The sequence below is a fragment of the Conger conger genome, chromosome 8 (assembly GCF_963514075.1).
Source record: "Conger conger chromosome 8, fConCon1.1, whole genome shotgun sequence".
Lineage (NCBI taxonomy): Eukaryota > Metazoa > Chordata > Actinopteri > Anguilliformes > Congridae > Conger > Conger conger.
The window spans coordinates 23205544-23223595 of NC_083767.1; the positions used below are offsets into that span (position 1 = coordinate 23205544).

An 18052-nucleotide genomic window follows, 5' to 3' on the forward strand; every position below is an offset into this window, starting at 1 on the left:
CTTCACATCGTGCAAATCACTTTATCTGTTCAGTTTTAATCAGTATAAGTTGTGCATTGAAATGCATTCCTATACAGGGTGAAAGATAGACATCAGAATTGAAAACTCTTGAAATCCAGGAATGTCTTGTCTAACAAACCAGAATTTGCTGGCACCTGAGGGTATGCCTCTGGTTCTGGCCAGGTCAGATTTTTTCAAGGCCAGGAATCAGAAAATATTTGGCATTTTAAAAATGTATTGGAACAGCAAGGTCAATTCCTTTGTTTTTGAGGTCAAAAGGTATACATGAGATGACCGATCTGAATTTCAGCCTGGTATTTATGTTTGTTCAAGAACTTATAACATATCACCCTTTTTGTATCAGACCACCTAATGGTGAGCAAAAGTATTGGAACAGTTGACTGCCCAGCTCTGTCCTGTTAGGTTGATTGGGGAAACAATAAATAGTTCTGAATATCTAGTTCTGGTTTTGCCTGTGAAGACTGCTTTTGTGTTAAAAAATATAAACCAACATGAAGACCAGAGAACTGTCTTTGGGGGAAAAGCAAGCCATTTTGAAGCTGAGAAAAGAGGGAGGGAAATCGATCCGAGCCATTGCACAAGCATTGGGGATAGCTTGTACAACAACTTGGAATGTCCTGAAAAAGGAAAGAAAGAGCTAGTGTAACTGCAGTTGATGACAGAAACATTGTGAGAGCTCCACAGGGCAGGAGTGAATGTATCTCAATTAACTGTCTGAAGAAGACTTAGAAAGTGGCAATATATAGAGGCTATACCACAAGATGCAAACCACTCATCAGTAGTAAGAATCGGAAGGCAAGATTACAATTGCAATTAAAGATGTACAGAGATGAGCCACAAAAGTTCTGGAACAACGTTTTATGGACTGATGAGACCAAGATTAACGTCTGCCAAAGTGATGGGAAGGCCAAAATGTGGAGAAAGAAGGGATCTGCTCATAATCTCATCTGTGAAGCACAGTGGAGGAAGTGTCATGGCTTGTGCTTGCATGGCTGCTTCTGGAGTGGTCTCACTGTTCTTATTGATGATGTAACTCATGATGGTAGCAGCAGGATGAATTCAGAAGTCTACAAAAACATTTTTACGGAGAAATCCTAACGAACTGGAACTTCATCATGCAGCAAGACAATGACCCAAAACACACTGCCAATGCAACAAAGGACTTCATTAGGGAGAAAAAGGTTTTAGACTGGCCAAGTCACCAGACCTTAACCTCATGAGCATGCATTTTACCTCCTGAAGAGGAGATTGAAGACAGATAACTGAAAGAGGCTGCAGTAAAAGCCTGGAAAAGCATCACAAAAGAAGAATGCAGGCTTGATGCAGTTATTGCAAGTGAGGGATATGCTACCAAATATTAAGTGTTATTCCTTTCATTTACTTAAATACATTGTTCCAATACTTTTGCTCACCTAAAAGTCAGGTGGTCTAATGCCAAAGGTGCTATGTTTTAAGTAGTTTAACACATCTAGGTGTAAATACCAGGAAATAAAAGCTGAACTTCTGAACTCTAGTCTGGTGGTCATCTTTTTCTCAACCCCAAATTAATTGGCCTTGCTGTTCCAATACTTTTGGAGGGGACTATGTTTGGGACGCATTTAGTGTATTCAGGAGAGCAAAGCTCCAATTGTATTATAGTTAAACAAGTGAGTGTAGACTGGGTTTGCAGAGCATGGGTGAGTGTACACGTCCTTTGGTTACCCCCATTTCAATATGGTTCACTCTATGGGGTTAAACACTTGATGTTTCCTGGTTCAGTCTCTCCCAGTTCTGGCCAATTTTTTTAAACCCTGCAATCACTGCAGATTCCAGGCCTGTGTGCAAGTGGGAACAGGTCATCACTTGAGTAACAGGGCTTTGTACGGATGTGTGCGTGTGCGTGTGCGTGTGCAAGTGTGTCCTCCTGCTCTTTTCTGCTGCTGCCCGTCTTCCATTTCCTCCAAACAAAGGCGACCGCTGCCAGCGCTGTGAGCATAGCGTTTCAGCAAAGGCCCGAGAACCTCCCCTCCCGCAAGGCAGGATCTTCCCACTTCTGTCCCAGTCTTTAGATCGGTCATCTTTCTCAGTTCTATTAGAATTACAAAAGCTCCGAGAATATATAGGTTAATAAATGTGATGTCAATAATGGCCTATGGTGAAGTAGAATGCCTTTACAATGGCATTCAGGAATAGTCATGAAAAAATTTGGTGCTCGTCTGGAAGCGTGTTAGTTGAAAACAAAATGAGAGAACCGTGAGATAAATTGGACATTATATACAAAACAAGAAAAGGCAAACGACACCACATTTTACAACACTTGAGATACAGGTCTCCTCAAGGGAATTCCTCAATTTACGAAGGGGTTACGTTCCTGAGAAACTGTTCGTAAACCGAACAGCATTTATCATTGATTTGATAAGAGATACATTCAGGGCAGTTTATAACAATAATTATATAAATATAATTGAGTAAATCCCGGAGCTTCGCCCTCCATTTGAGTTTAAACTGGTAAATGTGCTAATGCAAATTAGGCTGCTCCAATAAAAACGTTTCAAGCACTAGAGGGCAGCATTGAGTTGGGTCATTTCTTTTCCTTGCAAAAACGTTTTTCTCCATGTAAAATTTCGTTAAAGTGAACATTTAATTCATTAAATGAAAGAATGTCCCTAAAATGTTGTTTGTTAATGTGAAAATTAGTAAATAGAATGTTTGTAAATTAAGGTATAGATGTTCATTGTGGGGTTTGAGATTGGGTTACATGGGGGGTTGAGTTAAACAGTTTGCCTGTGGTATATCATGTTTATGAATGATCTGAAATGTATGTAGATAACAGCTGGTTTGTTTACGCATTGTGGTGAAACTTTTCAAAAGAGCTACTTTTCTTTCACTTTGAAATTGTTCTGTGAAAAGGAAACTTTCTGGGGGACATTAAGGATATAAGGATTTTACTGCACTGCCACTGGTTTTAATAGTTTTTCTCAAGAAAAGTGTCCATTCCTTTCAAACATTGGGTAAGTGTCCTGGAAGTCAGATTGGTTATTACAGAGAAAGGCAATATTGTATTGGAGTGGCAGGATCTCCAAACTATGAACCAATCATGCAACTCTTCCTCTTACCATTGCATGAGTTGCATCAGCTTTCAATATGATGCAGTCGGCCCTTGTTGGGACCCTAATGACCCAGTCAAACTTAAACTATTACTGAATAATTCTGTGAGGCCAGGCCACTTTTTGTCCGTCTGTCTTAAAAGTACTAGCTTTATTTTACTTATCCATTTATATATAGTGTCTAAACATGCTATTATTCTCCTGCTGTCTAAAGGCTCTCGTGGACTCCATGAATGTCTTTCATTCCCAGTGGAAAAGGGTTTTGCCTTGACTAGTGGACAGTTGGATTGTGTTATATGACGTGGTGATTGATCGATCTCTTGTATTACTGTTCTCAGGTAGCAGGAGGGGGCAAAGACAAGTCTGGGGCTGGTACGTCCCCCCAACCGCTGACAGTGAGTGACTACAGGAACAAACTAAGCACTGCAGTCAAAGAGGTGAGTCAGAGTTGCCCTGTGGTTCTGTTCTTGTTCAAATTGGTACGGTGACACAACCAACACATCTTTGACAAAGGAAAAAAGTGAAATATAGCTGCAAGCAGGAATGATGGTGTGCAGCAGCAGTCCAGTTTGACATAATTAGCGAAAAGTACCTATTTGGAACTGTTTCTCCGAAATTGAATTTGGCCCCCTTCTGCTTGACTGACTACGGTTGCTCTCCATGCATGTTTAACTGGTCAGGAAAGCAGAGCCTAAGATTTGGAGTAAACCTGTACTGCGCATGTGGAGTACAAAACATTGGAGGTCCCCATCAAATGGATGGGAAATAAAACTTTCCCTGGTATTTTGAGATTTGGTTTATGATCATTACATTTCAAATGAAAATATTCTGAAAATATGTTGCTGTTTTTTTGGGCTAATGTATCTTTTTCCACTAACAGAGGGAGCATTTTAAAATATTTTCTCAAAACTTCATGGTTTTACAAATTTTCACCAAAACTACCATTGTTTCACAAATTCTCCACTTGCACTCAAACAAACCCAGACAAGCACATTTTCTTACACTTGGATGTGCGCACACACATCGGCCTGCATGAGAACGCACTCAGATGTGTTCACAAGACAGACACACGCTCAAACAAATCTGCGCACAGTACGTACTCATGCACATGCACACAAAAACCTTAGTCTCCAAAATTCAAGATGAGACAATTTAGCTTCTCCCAGGGGAGCCCTGTGGCAGTGCACCAGAGGACACAGTTTCTATCCCCATTTCCAGTTTATCAAGCAACGATAATGACAATGAGCAGTTGAGCTTATTTGGATAAAATGCTTAAATTATGTGTATAGTCATTTTTTAAATCACCATCAATGTCGCCGTTTCCTGAATATATAATGGGCGCTCAAACTCCACCTTTGAATGCAGAAGACTGGTTTATGGGTGGCCATCTATCCAGGCGATCACATGACAGTCCAAGAAAATACAGTCATGTTAACATACAGATATCACGGAACCTACCTAGGCTAGCCTGAGGTTAAGTTTTGCCCCATATTTAGGAAACGGCTGCTCGGACGTCTATTTTAAAAAGGCCTACTCGCATAAGTGAAGCATTTAATGAAAGTAATCTCAACTGAAAAGGTGGCCATGCTCTTTTAAGCTTTCAGCCTCAGACGGGTATTTCCAGAACTTAGGTGTGCCTCCTCTGCAAATGAAAATTATAATTAATATAGGTTGTTTATTTGATGAATGCAAATTTCTCCCATATTGTCCGCCTTTCCAGTGTTTATTTTAGGTCCTGATATCTATAAGACAACATTTGAGTGGTTTTACATTTGACATTCTCCAGTGCCTCTCACCAAGAACAGGCTGTTTTAGTGACTGTGTCTTTAAGGCTCATTGATATCAAGGAACCTCTGTTCTGATTGGTGGGCTAGCTCCAATGAGCCGAACGGCGTCTCTGTGCCGAGTGCTTGGATTTGGCTACAATATGGACCTTGCTGAAGCAAATGAGCACCTCGTTGTGATGTCACTTCAGAAGTCCAAACGGCTCATTTATAAATGCACGATTTCTCAATGTAATTTTCTACAATATATAAGATATGCATGATATTAAAGACATTTAAACAACAGGAATCAGCGACACATTTTGTTCACATTAAACCAGGCGCAAGCCAACTATTCAGTCACGCCTTGCATTCTAAAAAAGAATCCTAAAAGCTGAACCTAATCCTTTCATTTTCACCAGGGAAAAAGTCTTCCAAAAACGGGGCAGAAGTTTGAAAATTATGCCAGAAATTGCTTAAAGATCTTGGATAAAAACGTAAGTATTGCGAGCAGTGTTACTTGCATTGGAAGCACCAATTTCAGCAATTTACACATCAACACTGCATAGACTGCTGAAGCGTGTGCTTTCTCCTAAACTGCACCTTTCCCAGTGGAGTGCTGCCTTGCCATATCTATCCAAGCATCCGTTTATATTTGGAGTAACATATTAGTGTGTTTGTGTATGGGTTTTTTTATTCAAAATTTTTTTTGGAAATTGAATTAGAAAAGCTAATTGGGGGCAGCCGGCACCCTAGTGGCTCCCATGACTGGGACCCCGGAAGGCTGGTGGTTCAAGCCCCATGATAAGATAAGCAAGGTCTGTTGGGTGGTTTGAAGTCAGCTTAATCTAATCAACTTTAAGTCGCTTTGGAAAAAAGCTTATTTAAAAAAGCTAAATAACTTATTTATTTTTTGAAGGCGGAGGGATAAAATACCATTCTATTGGTCTGATTTGGTTTTACTGAGAGGACACTTCACAGCTTTGTCCACTGTTGTTCCCTCTCCGGTAGCTGGCCATAGATAAATGGCTAAAGATAATGCCTCTCTTAACTCCACAGTGTGCGCCGCTCTCTGAAGTCCCCAAAAGGGATTTATTCTTAATTGATTATTGTTCCTAGTAATTCCTAGTATATGTTAAAATTGGTACCGTGACACAACAAACGCATCTTTCACAAAGGAAAACAGTGAAATATAGCTGCAAACAGGAATGACGGTATGCTTCCTGTTCCTGAAGCTCATCACAAGAAACTTGTGAATGAAAACAGAGAGGTCGAATGTCCTGTGAAGCGGTGAGTATTAAAAGATTGCTGGATATTGCCTCTGACACAGGAACGGGAGTGTATCTGCTATGTGGTTATTTACTGGCATCTGCTCTCTCTGAGATGTCTCCTGTAGCCTAATGATGTGACTGGAAGTATGCAAACCGTACCAGGCTCTCACTCCACTTCAAGGCCATTTGCCAGTTGAGAGGGGAAGGCCGGTGCTGTATAGAGCATTTTATGTTGTGCATAAATGCGCTCGCTGTTCAAAGTCAGGGGATGATGCTGACACTTTTCAACGCATCCTTGTTTTCAACCTTTCCCTTGCTTTTAATTGCATCTGTATTTAAATAAATTTGAGTCATTATAAAAAAAATACATTTCTGGGACTTCCAGACAAGAGTGAGTGCCTTCAACCTTTATTCACAGATATCATGACTGTGGTGAAGTGACTTTTCTACCCTTTAAGGTATTATATAGCAAATATTTGACTAGTAATGCTGATGTAAAGATCAATACTGGTAATTGAATGCAGAGTTCTAGAATACTGTCTTCTCTGAAGTCTCTGGAGTTTGCAGAGAATGGTGCGAAAAAACAAAAAACATCCAGTGAGCAGCAGTTCTCTGGGCAGAAACGTGTTGTTAATGAGAGACGTCAGAGGAGAAAGGCCAGGCTGCTCGAAGACTGGTCAAAGCTGACGAAGGTGACAGTAACACAAATAACCACACATTACAACAGTGGTATGCAGAAGAGCATCTCTGAACAAACAACACATCAAACCTCTTAAGTGGATAGGCTACTGCAGCAAAGGTCTAAAACCAAATACCTAATAAAGGCCTCACTGAGTATATATTTTCTACTTTGCATGAATGACTGAATTACTGCAGTGTCATCACGTAGGTGGGGGGGAAACAACTTCGAGATAAAAGCGCTGGTTTGAGTGCGTTTGCAAGCCAGTTAGCGGATCCTTTCCATTGAGGGTTCTGGTCTTCGACATTCACCATGTTCTTCTGCCAGTGTGTGGGAATCCTCTTTGCATGACTGCTTTGGAACAGGTCTTCTAATTACTTTCTCCCTGTCCTCTCTTTCAGGTTATCAAAGATCTTTGGACCTTTCTACAGACCTTGACATCTGAGAAGAAGCACTCACGATAAAAATATAATTTTTAATCCCAGGTTTATTATTATTTTTTTAATTCCGTACTTGCATCCCTCTGTGCTGTGTGTCATTTGAGTTCCGGATATATGGCCAGGCCGAACGCCTTACCCATTCTACTTCCACTATTCTGCTTAGCATCGTGCTCGGTTAGCGTAAACCGCAAATGCAGTCCTGAAGTTTACCAGCAAACGGTTTAAACTTAAGGTTAATTTGTACTAAAAGTACAGTAATAATCTCAAAACACAAAAACACCTGAAAGTGTTCTAGGTGGCTCTCATTTCAGCTCCAAGCCTTGCAATCCAGTCTAGCGGTTAAGTGTACCAATTATCATGTAGTCCGTCGAGTAAACGAATCCGCCGAGGCCATAAAACGCGATTTAGTTTTGTTGATGAAGCTGTGATGAAAATCACAGAAGCATGACCATTTTTGAAAAAATGAAAGGTATGTACGCACATGCCTTCAGAGTTGAATTCTCTTGTTTGTTCTCTTGGTTTTTTATTTAAATCTCAGTGGCCAGTAGCTGGTCGTCATTTTGCACCGTCTGTGCCGAGGCTTCCGTCCTGCCTGGGGGGCGTTTCTGTACATTGTAAATGTAGGGCAATGCTACTGTATATATTCCTGCATAAAGGCAGCTTTAGCATCGGAGTGGGACGAATGTGGATATTTGTCCAATACCTGAGGCTATTATGTGGACATGGTCCAGTAATCCTGTGCTGACAGCTGCAAAGGAGGGCATGTCCACTCAGTTGAGTTGTAATATTATTGCATCATTTGAAAGTTCAGTCAGCACATACTTAATAGGACATACACTCACTGAGCACTTTGTTAGGTAGACCTGTACATCAGCTCGTTAATACAAATATTTAATCAACCAATCATGTGACGGCAACTAAATAAAAGCATGCAGACATGGTCAAGAGGTTTTTCAGACCAAATGTTAGAATGGGGAAGAAATGTGATTTAGTTGACTTTGTCCATGTAATGATTGTTGGTACTGATCTCCTGGGATTTTCATGCGCAACAGTCGCTAGAGTTTTGCCAAGAATGAAAAACAGTGTGAAAAACGAAAAACATGCATTGAGTAGCAGTTCTGCAGGCAAAAACACCTTGCTAATGAGGGAGGTCAGAGGAGACAGGAAGTTGACAGTAACACGATAACCACACATTACAACAGTGGTATGCTGAAGAGCATCTCTGAACACACAGCGTGTCAAATCTCTTAAGTAGAAGACCAGTAAGTTAAAGAATTATAATTCTAATTCATTATAATTCAATTTATTAATACCTAATAAATTGCTCACTGAGTTCTCCGTTTTAAAAAGTTTAACGAAAAAAATAGATTTGGTATGTGGACACACATCAAATGTTTTGGAAAATGAGCGAAGCAGGTGTTTTCCTTTAAGCCAGTCAAAGAGACCCATTTTGTTAATATAGCATGATGCTAATTGATTTCTAACTGAAGTCACCGAAAACTCAACAGCCGCAAGCATGGCATTTTTTTCCCCCCACCTTTCATTATATCATGGTTGTAGGATTTTTTTGGTCAGTTTTTCCTTAGTCCATTTCCTGTGTCAAAATTCTGTTCACGTATTTTGTTTAAACTGGTGTTGCGCACCATACAGATAGGCAGATAGTAGCTCCTATTTAGTCATTTTTACTTTCTTAAAGTGATCATTTTTAATTTAACTTTCTTTTGAAATTAGAATTTGTCCCTTAATTTGTGTGACCATTTGAGGGTAGCCCCATGATTTGTGACAATTTGTTCAACGCATGCAGAATGTGAAATTGCCGTTTGTTTCCAATGTAGAAATGAAATGCATTTCTCACAGTGGTCCTCACTCTTGGTCCTGGAGAGCCGCAGGGTGTGCTGGATTTTGTTGTTACTCAGCACTTAATTGATCCATTAAAGCAGTTCATTACAGTTAACTCTGTAAGAACAAAAACCAGCACACCCTGTGGCTCTCCAGGACCAGGAACGAGGGCCACTGATTTTGCATTAAAGACATTACTTGTGTGCTGCTCTCATCGTTTATGCTGTGAACAGCAGAATGTCTCCATCCACAGCTCTTTGGATTTACATTGCTTTGTTTCTTCAATGGCTGACAAGCTGTTGGTGATCCTGAATGGACCATCCATTTTCAGGCCTCTACAGTGAGGAAGGGCTATAACCGGTCAGCCTGGTTCCAGTTCTGTAATGGGAAAAGGGCCATGATTATCCAGGATGTTTTTGAGTTGGAGAGGGGCATAGCCAGTCTACAGTAGGAGAGGGGCATTACCGTAACCGGCAGGCCGCACTGTGCATAGGCGCTATTGCTCTGGGCCACGTTCTTAACGGGAAAGGTGAAAACTGCCGTCTCGTGCCATTTTTACGCACACCCAACCGTTTTCAAAGAGCGTTTTCTTTCTTGTGTTCTGAAGTAATTGGCGGACTGTGAACTTAAAGAACTTGTTTGTTTTTTGTTTTTTTTTCTTTTTTCTTGACTTTTTCTCTAATTAAAAAAGAAAGTGGTCAAACCTGTGAGGATTTGTCATTTCATTTTCAGCAGTAGCGGCCTACACCATTCCTCCAGAGAACATTGCGTCACTCACACATTGGTTTAACAGCGATGAAGGCTCAGCTGGCAAAAGCAGTGCTCTTATGTAAAACCAGGGTAGAATTTACCCTGGGGGGGGGGGGGGGTGGTGGTCCCAGTGTCTTTTACATGTTTTCATGAAACAATTATTCATTGTGTAATTTAGGGGTGTGGAGGTCACTTATGGAGCCAATCCCCCAACCCCCTACTTTAGCCATAGGCATATTTTTAGTTATAGTTGTGCAACTTCATTTTAATTATTTTGGTTGAAGGTGTAAGATCACAAAAAATTAAATAAAAATGTTCTTAACTGAAAACCTCTTCAAAGGATCAAAGCCTGATTCATGTCATATGATGCAAATAACACATTTTCAACTGAAAAAAGTTTCCAACACTTTTTCCCCAGTGTCACTCACCTGTAGAACTTTGCGCGACAAAGTATGACGTCTGCAACATATATATATATATATATATATATATATATATATATATATATATATTTTTTTTTTTGGCGGGAGTTTGGCAGTGAGGAATTGCCAAAATGTGGTTAGCTATGTTTTTGCCCTTAACAGCACCCTGAGGGCAGACAGCCATGTCAAAGGGTAATTTGTAATCTCCCACCTACGTATTTGCTAATCAATCAGGGGAGAATGTATTTTTGCCTCCCAGCGGATTTGGTGTGGTTAGTGCAATTGTTTCTCGTGTAGGAGACCAGGGTTCAAGGCTCACCTGTTCCTTTTCCCCCCCTCTTTGTTTTGCTAACTTTTTAAATGAATTGCATAACAAATTAAACTTTTCAACTCTGGGATTTGGGGAAAGCCAATCTCAACTGAAATGGGACTTTGAGAAACTCTCAGTTCGGAGAGTTAGAACGGAGTTCGCTTCAGAAGTACACAGCCTTCTGCCCTCAGGGTGCGGTTCAGCCCAAAGTATAAATGCCGAACATCGCAGACCTTTGCCGAAGTGTAAATGCCAAATGTTGTGCGACACTCATATTTGTCGTGTGGCGAGTATAAATCAGGCTTTAGGGTACAGCTGATCCCTGGGGGCCTAGGCAATGTGTTTCCTAAGAACTTGTTTACCAGATGTGTTTCTATGTGACTTCTGCACAAGAAATGAATCCCTGTGTGAGAACACATTTCTTAATATGACCTTGACATGAGGGGGCTTATTGTCTGAATGACTTCATTGCTAATGACTCTTCATATTCCATTTATATATTTTCTAAAAACTTGGTCAAGTGAGGGTCACGGTGGCAATGAGGCAAGCACTGTGGCTCAGTCGTCACTGTCCTGTGTATTTTCTTTTTTTTTTTTTTTTACTTTTTGCTGATAAATTGTGTTGCTCGTACGGTTTCACCCCTGACTTCATTTATTTTGGATTGCGGCCCACAGATAGACCACTGACATCAGGTCATTTGGAAAATATTCCAAGGTAAGGAAGGCCAATTTGAAAGTTTTGTTCTTGGGGCTAACTCACTTTAAAAGCAAACTTGGGAGTTCATAGGAATAGTATTAAAAGGGTGTTGAGGTGAAAAAAAATGTTTGGTGTGAATGCACCCATGGAAGGCTGAGCTGACATGCTGATATCCAAGATGGTGACTCTGAACAGCGATGATGGAGGAAATGGCCAGACATAAAGGACTTCAACAGCAGGTACAGAGCAAGAACAGGCACAATCTCAATGCTGTCATAGGACGCTACAGCGAAGTGGCGATGAGCAAATGGAGAATTTTGTGAAATTAAAAACGCTATTATAATGAAAATCAAGCTGTTCTCCTTCAGCACAAGGGGTGTGCAAGTTAAACCACTAAGAGGTTTAAATATTCAAAAAAATAACCATTAGCAGTAACAAGCCTCTGCCTCATTGTGTAATCAAAAAATATGGCACAGGGAGCACTACCTCCATAATTTTTATATTATTTATACCTTTTAAACTGCTCCCATTCAGTTTGTGCTTGTAAATCCATTCAAGTGAAAATACTTGTTTTCTAAGGTTTATCTAGAAAAAACACTTAAGTACACCACATGGTGGCAGTAATGGTCAACTCTTACTTGAAAGGGCTAAAAACCGTCATGTTGTACAGATGTAGTTAATGGACAAACTGTCACTCAAAACAACAACAAAATAATCTAAAGGATATCTTTAATTGTATGGGTCCCAGCCATGCCTTCTGTTCCTGGGCATGTTCCTTTACTATTGGACAAATCAGATTTGTGCACTTGTGGATCGAGCTGGTGAACAAGGTGAAAATAAAGAAACTGAGAAACCAAAGAAAAGACTTCATTTTATAATAAATAAAATGTATTTCCAGGTTTTAAATTATTGGCATCGCTGGTTTAATACTTTGGCAAAGACCCCTTTTATTTGATTCAGTTGATTCCATTGAACCATTAATAAAGCACATTATACATGTTGGAAAGGTATGTCGATAACCATTATTTTCTGGTTTACAGTATTATTTTGTGCATATTTATCAACGGTCCCATTAATTCTGGAGCTCGCTGTAAATATGTTAAACTGATTGAGACATTGAGTCAGCGCAAATATTAACAAATGATCAAGCTGTCAGGCTTAGGTTTGTTTTCTGGTAAGCAAACATTGGTGCAAAAATTAATGAATGATATGATGTGTTATTGATAAGTGGGCACTGCTTATCAAATCTTGAAACATGTCATGTTAATAAAAGACAAGTTTCAGCCTGGAGGAGAGGACAGAATGAAATCCGGTAAAGAAGATGCAAGGCTTCAGAAGTGAGGTTTTAATGTGTTTGCGTTTGAAAAGTGGTATTCTAAGACAATGAGGCATTACAATGAGATGAGTTTGATACGCAATTGTGATATGCTATTCCTTGAGGTGACATCTGGCTTGGACCTATGCTGTAGTTTATTACAATAAAATCCATTAGAAAAAGGCATTAGTAAAACATGGGTTTTGAGTATGTAAAACGTATATGTAAAAAGATGAGACTTGATGCAGCATTGTTTATTAGGGGTCCAAAAAATTTATTTTGTCTTGTGTCCCCCACCCAATGTTAAAATGAAACCTATGTCCTTTCTCCCTTTGTGACTGGACTATGTCTTTTGCCAGAGGCAAGTAGCAGTAAGATTCCCTGCACCAAAATGGACACATTTTAGGCTTCATTTCACAACAAAAGTATTCCAATCTGAAGAAGGAAATCCTGTGCAAGGCTGTTCTTTTTGATTCCACAATTAGCACACCTGGTTTGGGGTCTGAGTGAGTGCTATTGATTTTGAATAAATTAACAGTAGCCTGAACCTCTCGAGGACCTCACCTCAATTGCCGAAATGGAGGTTTTCTGATTGCGCCTGCGGGAGCTGTCATTGTTACACATGCGCTTACAATATGTATGGCCATAAAAGCATAACCTAAATCAGGTATCTACAGAAAATAAATTATAGATTACTGCACAGTCCAGTGCAAAACAAAGAATCAGTTGGACAGCCATGAATATTATGTCCAGTACACATGGCAAATAGGCCAATTCAGTGAAGAGTTACATTACAGTTATTTTATTTAGCTGACGCTTTTATCCAAAGTTGGGACAGATGGTGCAGTTTTATCCACGGATGGTGCCGTGAGTAGCACTGCAGCCTCACAGCAAGGAGGTCCTGCATTCAAATCCCGGTCGTCCGGGGCCTCTCTGTGTGGAGTTTGCATGTTCTCCCCGTGTTCATGTGGGTTTCCTCCATGTACTCCGGTTTGCTCCCACAGTCCAAAGATATGTAGGTTAGTTAGGCTGATTGGAGAGTCTAGATAACCTTCCCACATCCTGTGGGTTGCAGTGTCTGCAGGCATTTGCTCCGACCGTGCGACCTAAAACTACCTGATTTCACTATTTTGCTTATTATCTGAACCGAGCAGGTAAAATAATTAGTCAAATTAGGTGGTGCAGCGCACCATAGGAGCAAATACCTGCAGACACTGCACTAGGCTAAAGGCTGCCCCCTATAAATATCACAGTAAATATCACTAGTTCCTGAATAGGAAAATGGGCTGCTCAGCACCTTATTATTTCAGGTCAGGCTATGATTTCCTTATGCAAACATGCACCTGAATGCAGTAGTGATAAAATACTTGATACAATCGTGTGTAATTGAGTTATGAGCTTTAATGCATTGGTGAAAATATCACTCTTTGGTTCAGTGTTGGGCTGTGCTTTGGAATCTCTGAGAGCTGATATAATATATAATAGTTGATGTATATGAGCATGGTTTTGCCATGATCTGTGACTGATCTGTTTGGTCATATATGCAGTATGCTTGGCAGTGTGTTACACAATGTTAACTCTTTCAGTCCCAAGAGTGCCGACCTTATGCCTTTTCAACCAATCAAAATGACTATTGTTTTGAACCCATATTAAAACCCTGCAAAATTTTCTTAACTTTATACATTTTCTCTTGGGATTAAATCCCCTTGGGATTTTGGTTGAGCCTCTTCATATTGGCCATGGGACTGAAAGGGTTAATACATTTACAGCATTACAAGTGTATGATTATCACTGGAATATCAGTTAGCCATCGAGCCTCTTAAACAGGCAATACTACAATTAAAATGGTGACATTATGATCACAAATGTTGAATGTGCGGATATACAGTATTCCTTGATGTTGAATCTCCCCTGAGGATTTTACAGCATTCCCTAGCAATATTTCTTTTTACCTGACCCACCTTCCACCAGAAGACGTCATCCAGCTCTCTTCACCTCCGAAGGACGTCTCTTAAAAATACCGCTCCTCGTTCCTTCATGACAGTGCTGCCCAATATGTATATAATCACTACATTAGTCACATACTAGAGATATTCTTCTTTTTCCACTCTCAATATAGGTGTTATGCAACATTTTTCCTCTGTGGCCTCCACAGAAACAGAGGTGCAGTCTGGTAAGAATGACATAGTGTACAGTCTGGTCAGGGGATGTGGGGGGAGGGGAACGAGTCTGAACAAATTACATTGTTGTGAGAACCTCGCCACATTGTAGTGATGTCACTGTAACATCGTGCAAATGCTTGTGTTAGTTCGTTGGGTGTGTTGCGTGCAACCCCCGTTCTAGTCAGTGGTGCATTTAATTTCCCTAAGTGCCATTTAAGAGTATCTTGAGCCCCATTTCCATAATAGAGTTATCTATAGTAGCTCCTATAAAATACAGGCCTGTCATTAAAGGGCACCCAGTGTTGACCTTACAATTATCCTACTGGATATTGGGAAAATAACTTTATGGAAGATCATTTCATTGGACAAACCAAGCCCAAAGGGGAGTCAATGACTTTAAACATACATATTTATGAATGTCCAAACAAACACCGTCACTGCTTTTTAAAACATAAACATAGAACCACCCCGGTTGTCTTAAAATTTGTCTTTCACCACTGGAATCTAAGGGAGACTTTATCAGTCATTCAATGAATGTTGAGATGACTGACAGTTGAATAAATGCCATACAATGTTCCAGGGACACAACAGCAGATTGCCTAGCTACAGCCAAATCCCAAAAATCAAGGAACCATCAAGCATTTTGCAGAAAGCTTACAAAATGGAACTGGAACAATAAGTTAGCCGGAGGGGAAAGAAAGTGATCACACTGGTATGTTTATATTATGCATTGAGGAAGCCAACGTCATTGTTAGGAACTGTTTCACAGGTAACAAGCATTACTTTTTAAAATATCCTGCATGACCTTTTTTTCAGATTCGCAAGGTGGACTGTACAATGTATGGCTTGCTATGGGAAGCCCATGCTAAAAATTTCAAACCAGTTCACCAGGCACAAAGCAAATATTGGAGTGTGTGTGTGTGTGTGTGTGTGTGTGTGTGTGTGTGTGAGTGTGATTGTGTGTTTGAGCATGGGTGGGGGGATTAGGGTATTTAATAGCCTTGCAAATGTGTGTTTAGGTGAGAAAGGTGTTAGTCATCACTTTTTGAGTAAGCATCACAAGGCCTATAAATATGGTGTATTAGTTATTACTTTGAGAAAAGGTGCACCTCTGCCGGCGTGTGCCAACATGAAAGCGCATTACCTTGGCGGTTGGTTATGGTAGAGATGTGCCGCATACCTCTGCCGACACAATGTATGCAAGACCGCAGATCCTCCAGATGAGGTCAGAGTGGACCTATTATTATTGGTTCTTATTATTGTGCCTTTTTATATACACTCACCGAGCACTTTATTAGGTACTCATTGGACGTATTTTTTGGACTTCTACTGCTATAGCCTGTCCACTTAGAGTTATGATGCGTTGTGTGTTCAAAGATGCTCTTCTGCATACCAGTGTAATGTGTGGTTATTTGCATTACTGTCACCATCCTCTCAGTTTTGACCAGTCTGGCCATTCTTCTTTGACGTCTTTCATTAATGAGGCGTTTCTGTCTGCATAACTGCTGCTCACTGTTTTTTTGTGGGTTTTTTAGCACCACTCTTTGCAAACTTTAGAGACTAGTGTGCATGAAAATCCCAGTAGATCAGTATTTCCTGAGATACTCAAACCACCCCGTCTGCCACCAACAATCATTCCATGGTCAAAGACACTTAGATCAAATTCTGATTGTTGATGTGAACATTAACCGAAGCTCCTGACCCATATCTACATGATTGTATGCATTGCACTGCTGCCACACATTTGGCTGATTAGATAATCGCATGAATAAGTAGGCGTAATGAAGTAAAAATGTTTCTAATGAAGTGCTCTGTGAGTGTATATGTTTATTTTTGATCTTTAGATTTTTGATATTTTGATTTATATACAAAGATCAAATTTGTCATTCTTGACTTTAAATGTGGTTGTACTTCATCTTTAAGTGTAACTTTTTGAGAAACTGGACCAAAGTGAGTGATGTATCTGTCACATTCTCAGTATTCACATTATAACTGCAAAATGCCTTGAGGAGAATGGGTCTAGTGGTATCCACCTGGTACAATGCACACATATAGATTATTTAATTCTTCAGTTTGTCAAATCATTCAAATACATTTCTTGCAACAACTCAAACATTACTAATGGCTATTTGGATTTGCACAGGAAAATAGCCACACAATATAACAAGGTTGTGGGATACATCTGAGGTGGTATTATCAAATCACCAACGGTAAAACAATAATTGTCCATTAACTCTGTGGATGCTGAAAGATATCATATGTCTCAAGTCTCATGATCTTCACATATTTTCACCGAGAATCATCAGTGACAGAAGAGATAGTTTAACTCCCAATGATCAAATCAAATATTGTGTGTGTTTGGATTTAATTTTGATTCTCAGAATATATTTAATTGCATATACAGTACATGCAATATAAGGGTGATTATGCAAATATGGGAACATACTTGGACTTGTGCCTGAGCCCCATCCAGCGACAAAGAGACAAGTGGAGCCGGACACTGGTCTGAAAAGATAACTGGATGATTTTACTGCTGGTTGATTTTACTTATGTATTTTGGAAGCCTTAAATGAGTGGTATATCAGAGTTCTGACATTGATGCATCACAAAATCACCACACTATATGAAGGGAGGGTAGCATTAAGACCTTTCATTTTGTTTTTATTGGCTACTCTTTTCTGCTAATAACATCTAGAATACTACTATATTGACTGAGGTCCATTAATTTAAATATTTTTGTCAAACACCCATTAACAAGTCAAACATCCCACAATTTCATGTGCCATTTATCAATAAAAGGCAGGCCTACACCTTATTTACCATAAGCATACTGAATAATAATTAAATATTGAGAGAATGTAATTAGTAATTGCTCATCAATATAACTTCCTTGTAAAAAAAAAATAAGAACCACTTTTGCGTGCTTACTGGAAAAGTTTACTTACACAGATGAAGAAAATGAATGCTTTTGGAAACATGCTTGCACAGAGAGGGATATTGTCTACAGTACAGTGACTGCTGTACTGTAACTGGTCAGAGAACCTTGTAGCTGGGCTGATTATATTCCAGAGGGCCTAAAACATAGATCTTAGCATTCCTATGTACTTTTGTACAAGCATACAATGGCAAATTCTCAGTAAACAATAGATATTATCATGATGTTTCTCCTAGTTAGCATGTTTTTGGAATGAGGAGCGATTATGGATTTGGTTTGAATGTTCTAATTAATCGCTCTGTCATCTGTGGATTTTCAAAATGCAGAGAAGGTGCGGTCCCCCAACACTAATTTTGCCACCCC

The 18052-nt window shown here is 39.8% G+C and overlaps 1 protein-coding gene across 4 annotated transcripts in view; it reads left to right on the forward strand.

Moving 5' to 3' along the window:
- Nucleotides 1-9802, forward strand: part of npm1b (nucleophosmin 1b) — a 31441-nt gene extending 21639 nt beyond the window's left edge. For 2 of the 4 annotated variants that reach the window (XM_061252836.1, XM_061252837.1), the window contains exons 9-11: nucleotides 3446-3544; nucleotides 5293-5367; nucleotides 7222-9802. In XM_061252836.1, the coding sequence (XP_061108820.1) occupies nucleotides 3446-3544; nucleotides 5293-5367; nucleotides 7222-7284 (237 nt within the window). In that variant the 3' untranslated portion in view covers nucleotides 7285-9802. Of the gene's footprint in view, nucleotides 1-3445; nucleotides 3545-5292; nucleotides 5368-5595; nucleotides 6075-6105 lie in introns of those variants that run through there. The other 2 variants (XM_061252838.1, XM_061252839.1) reach the window with 2 other exon arrangements.
- Nucleotides 9803-18052: the final 8250 nt, after the last annotated feature.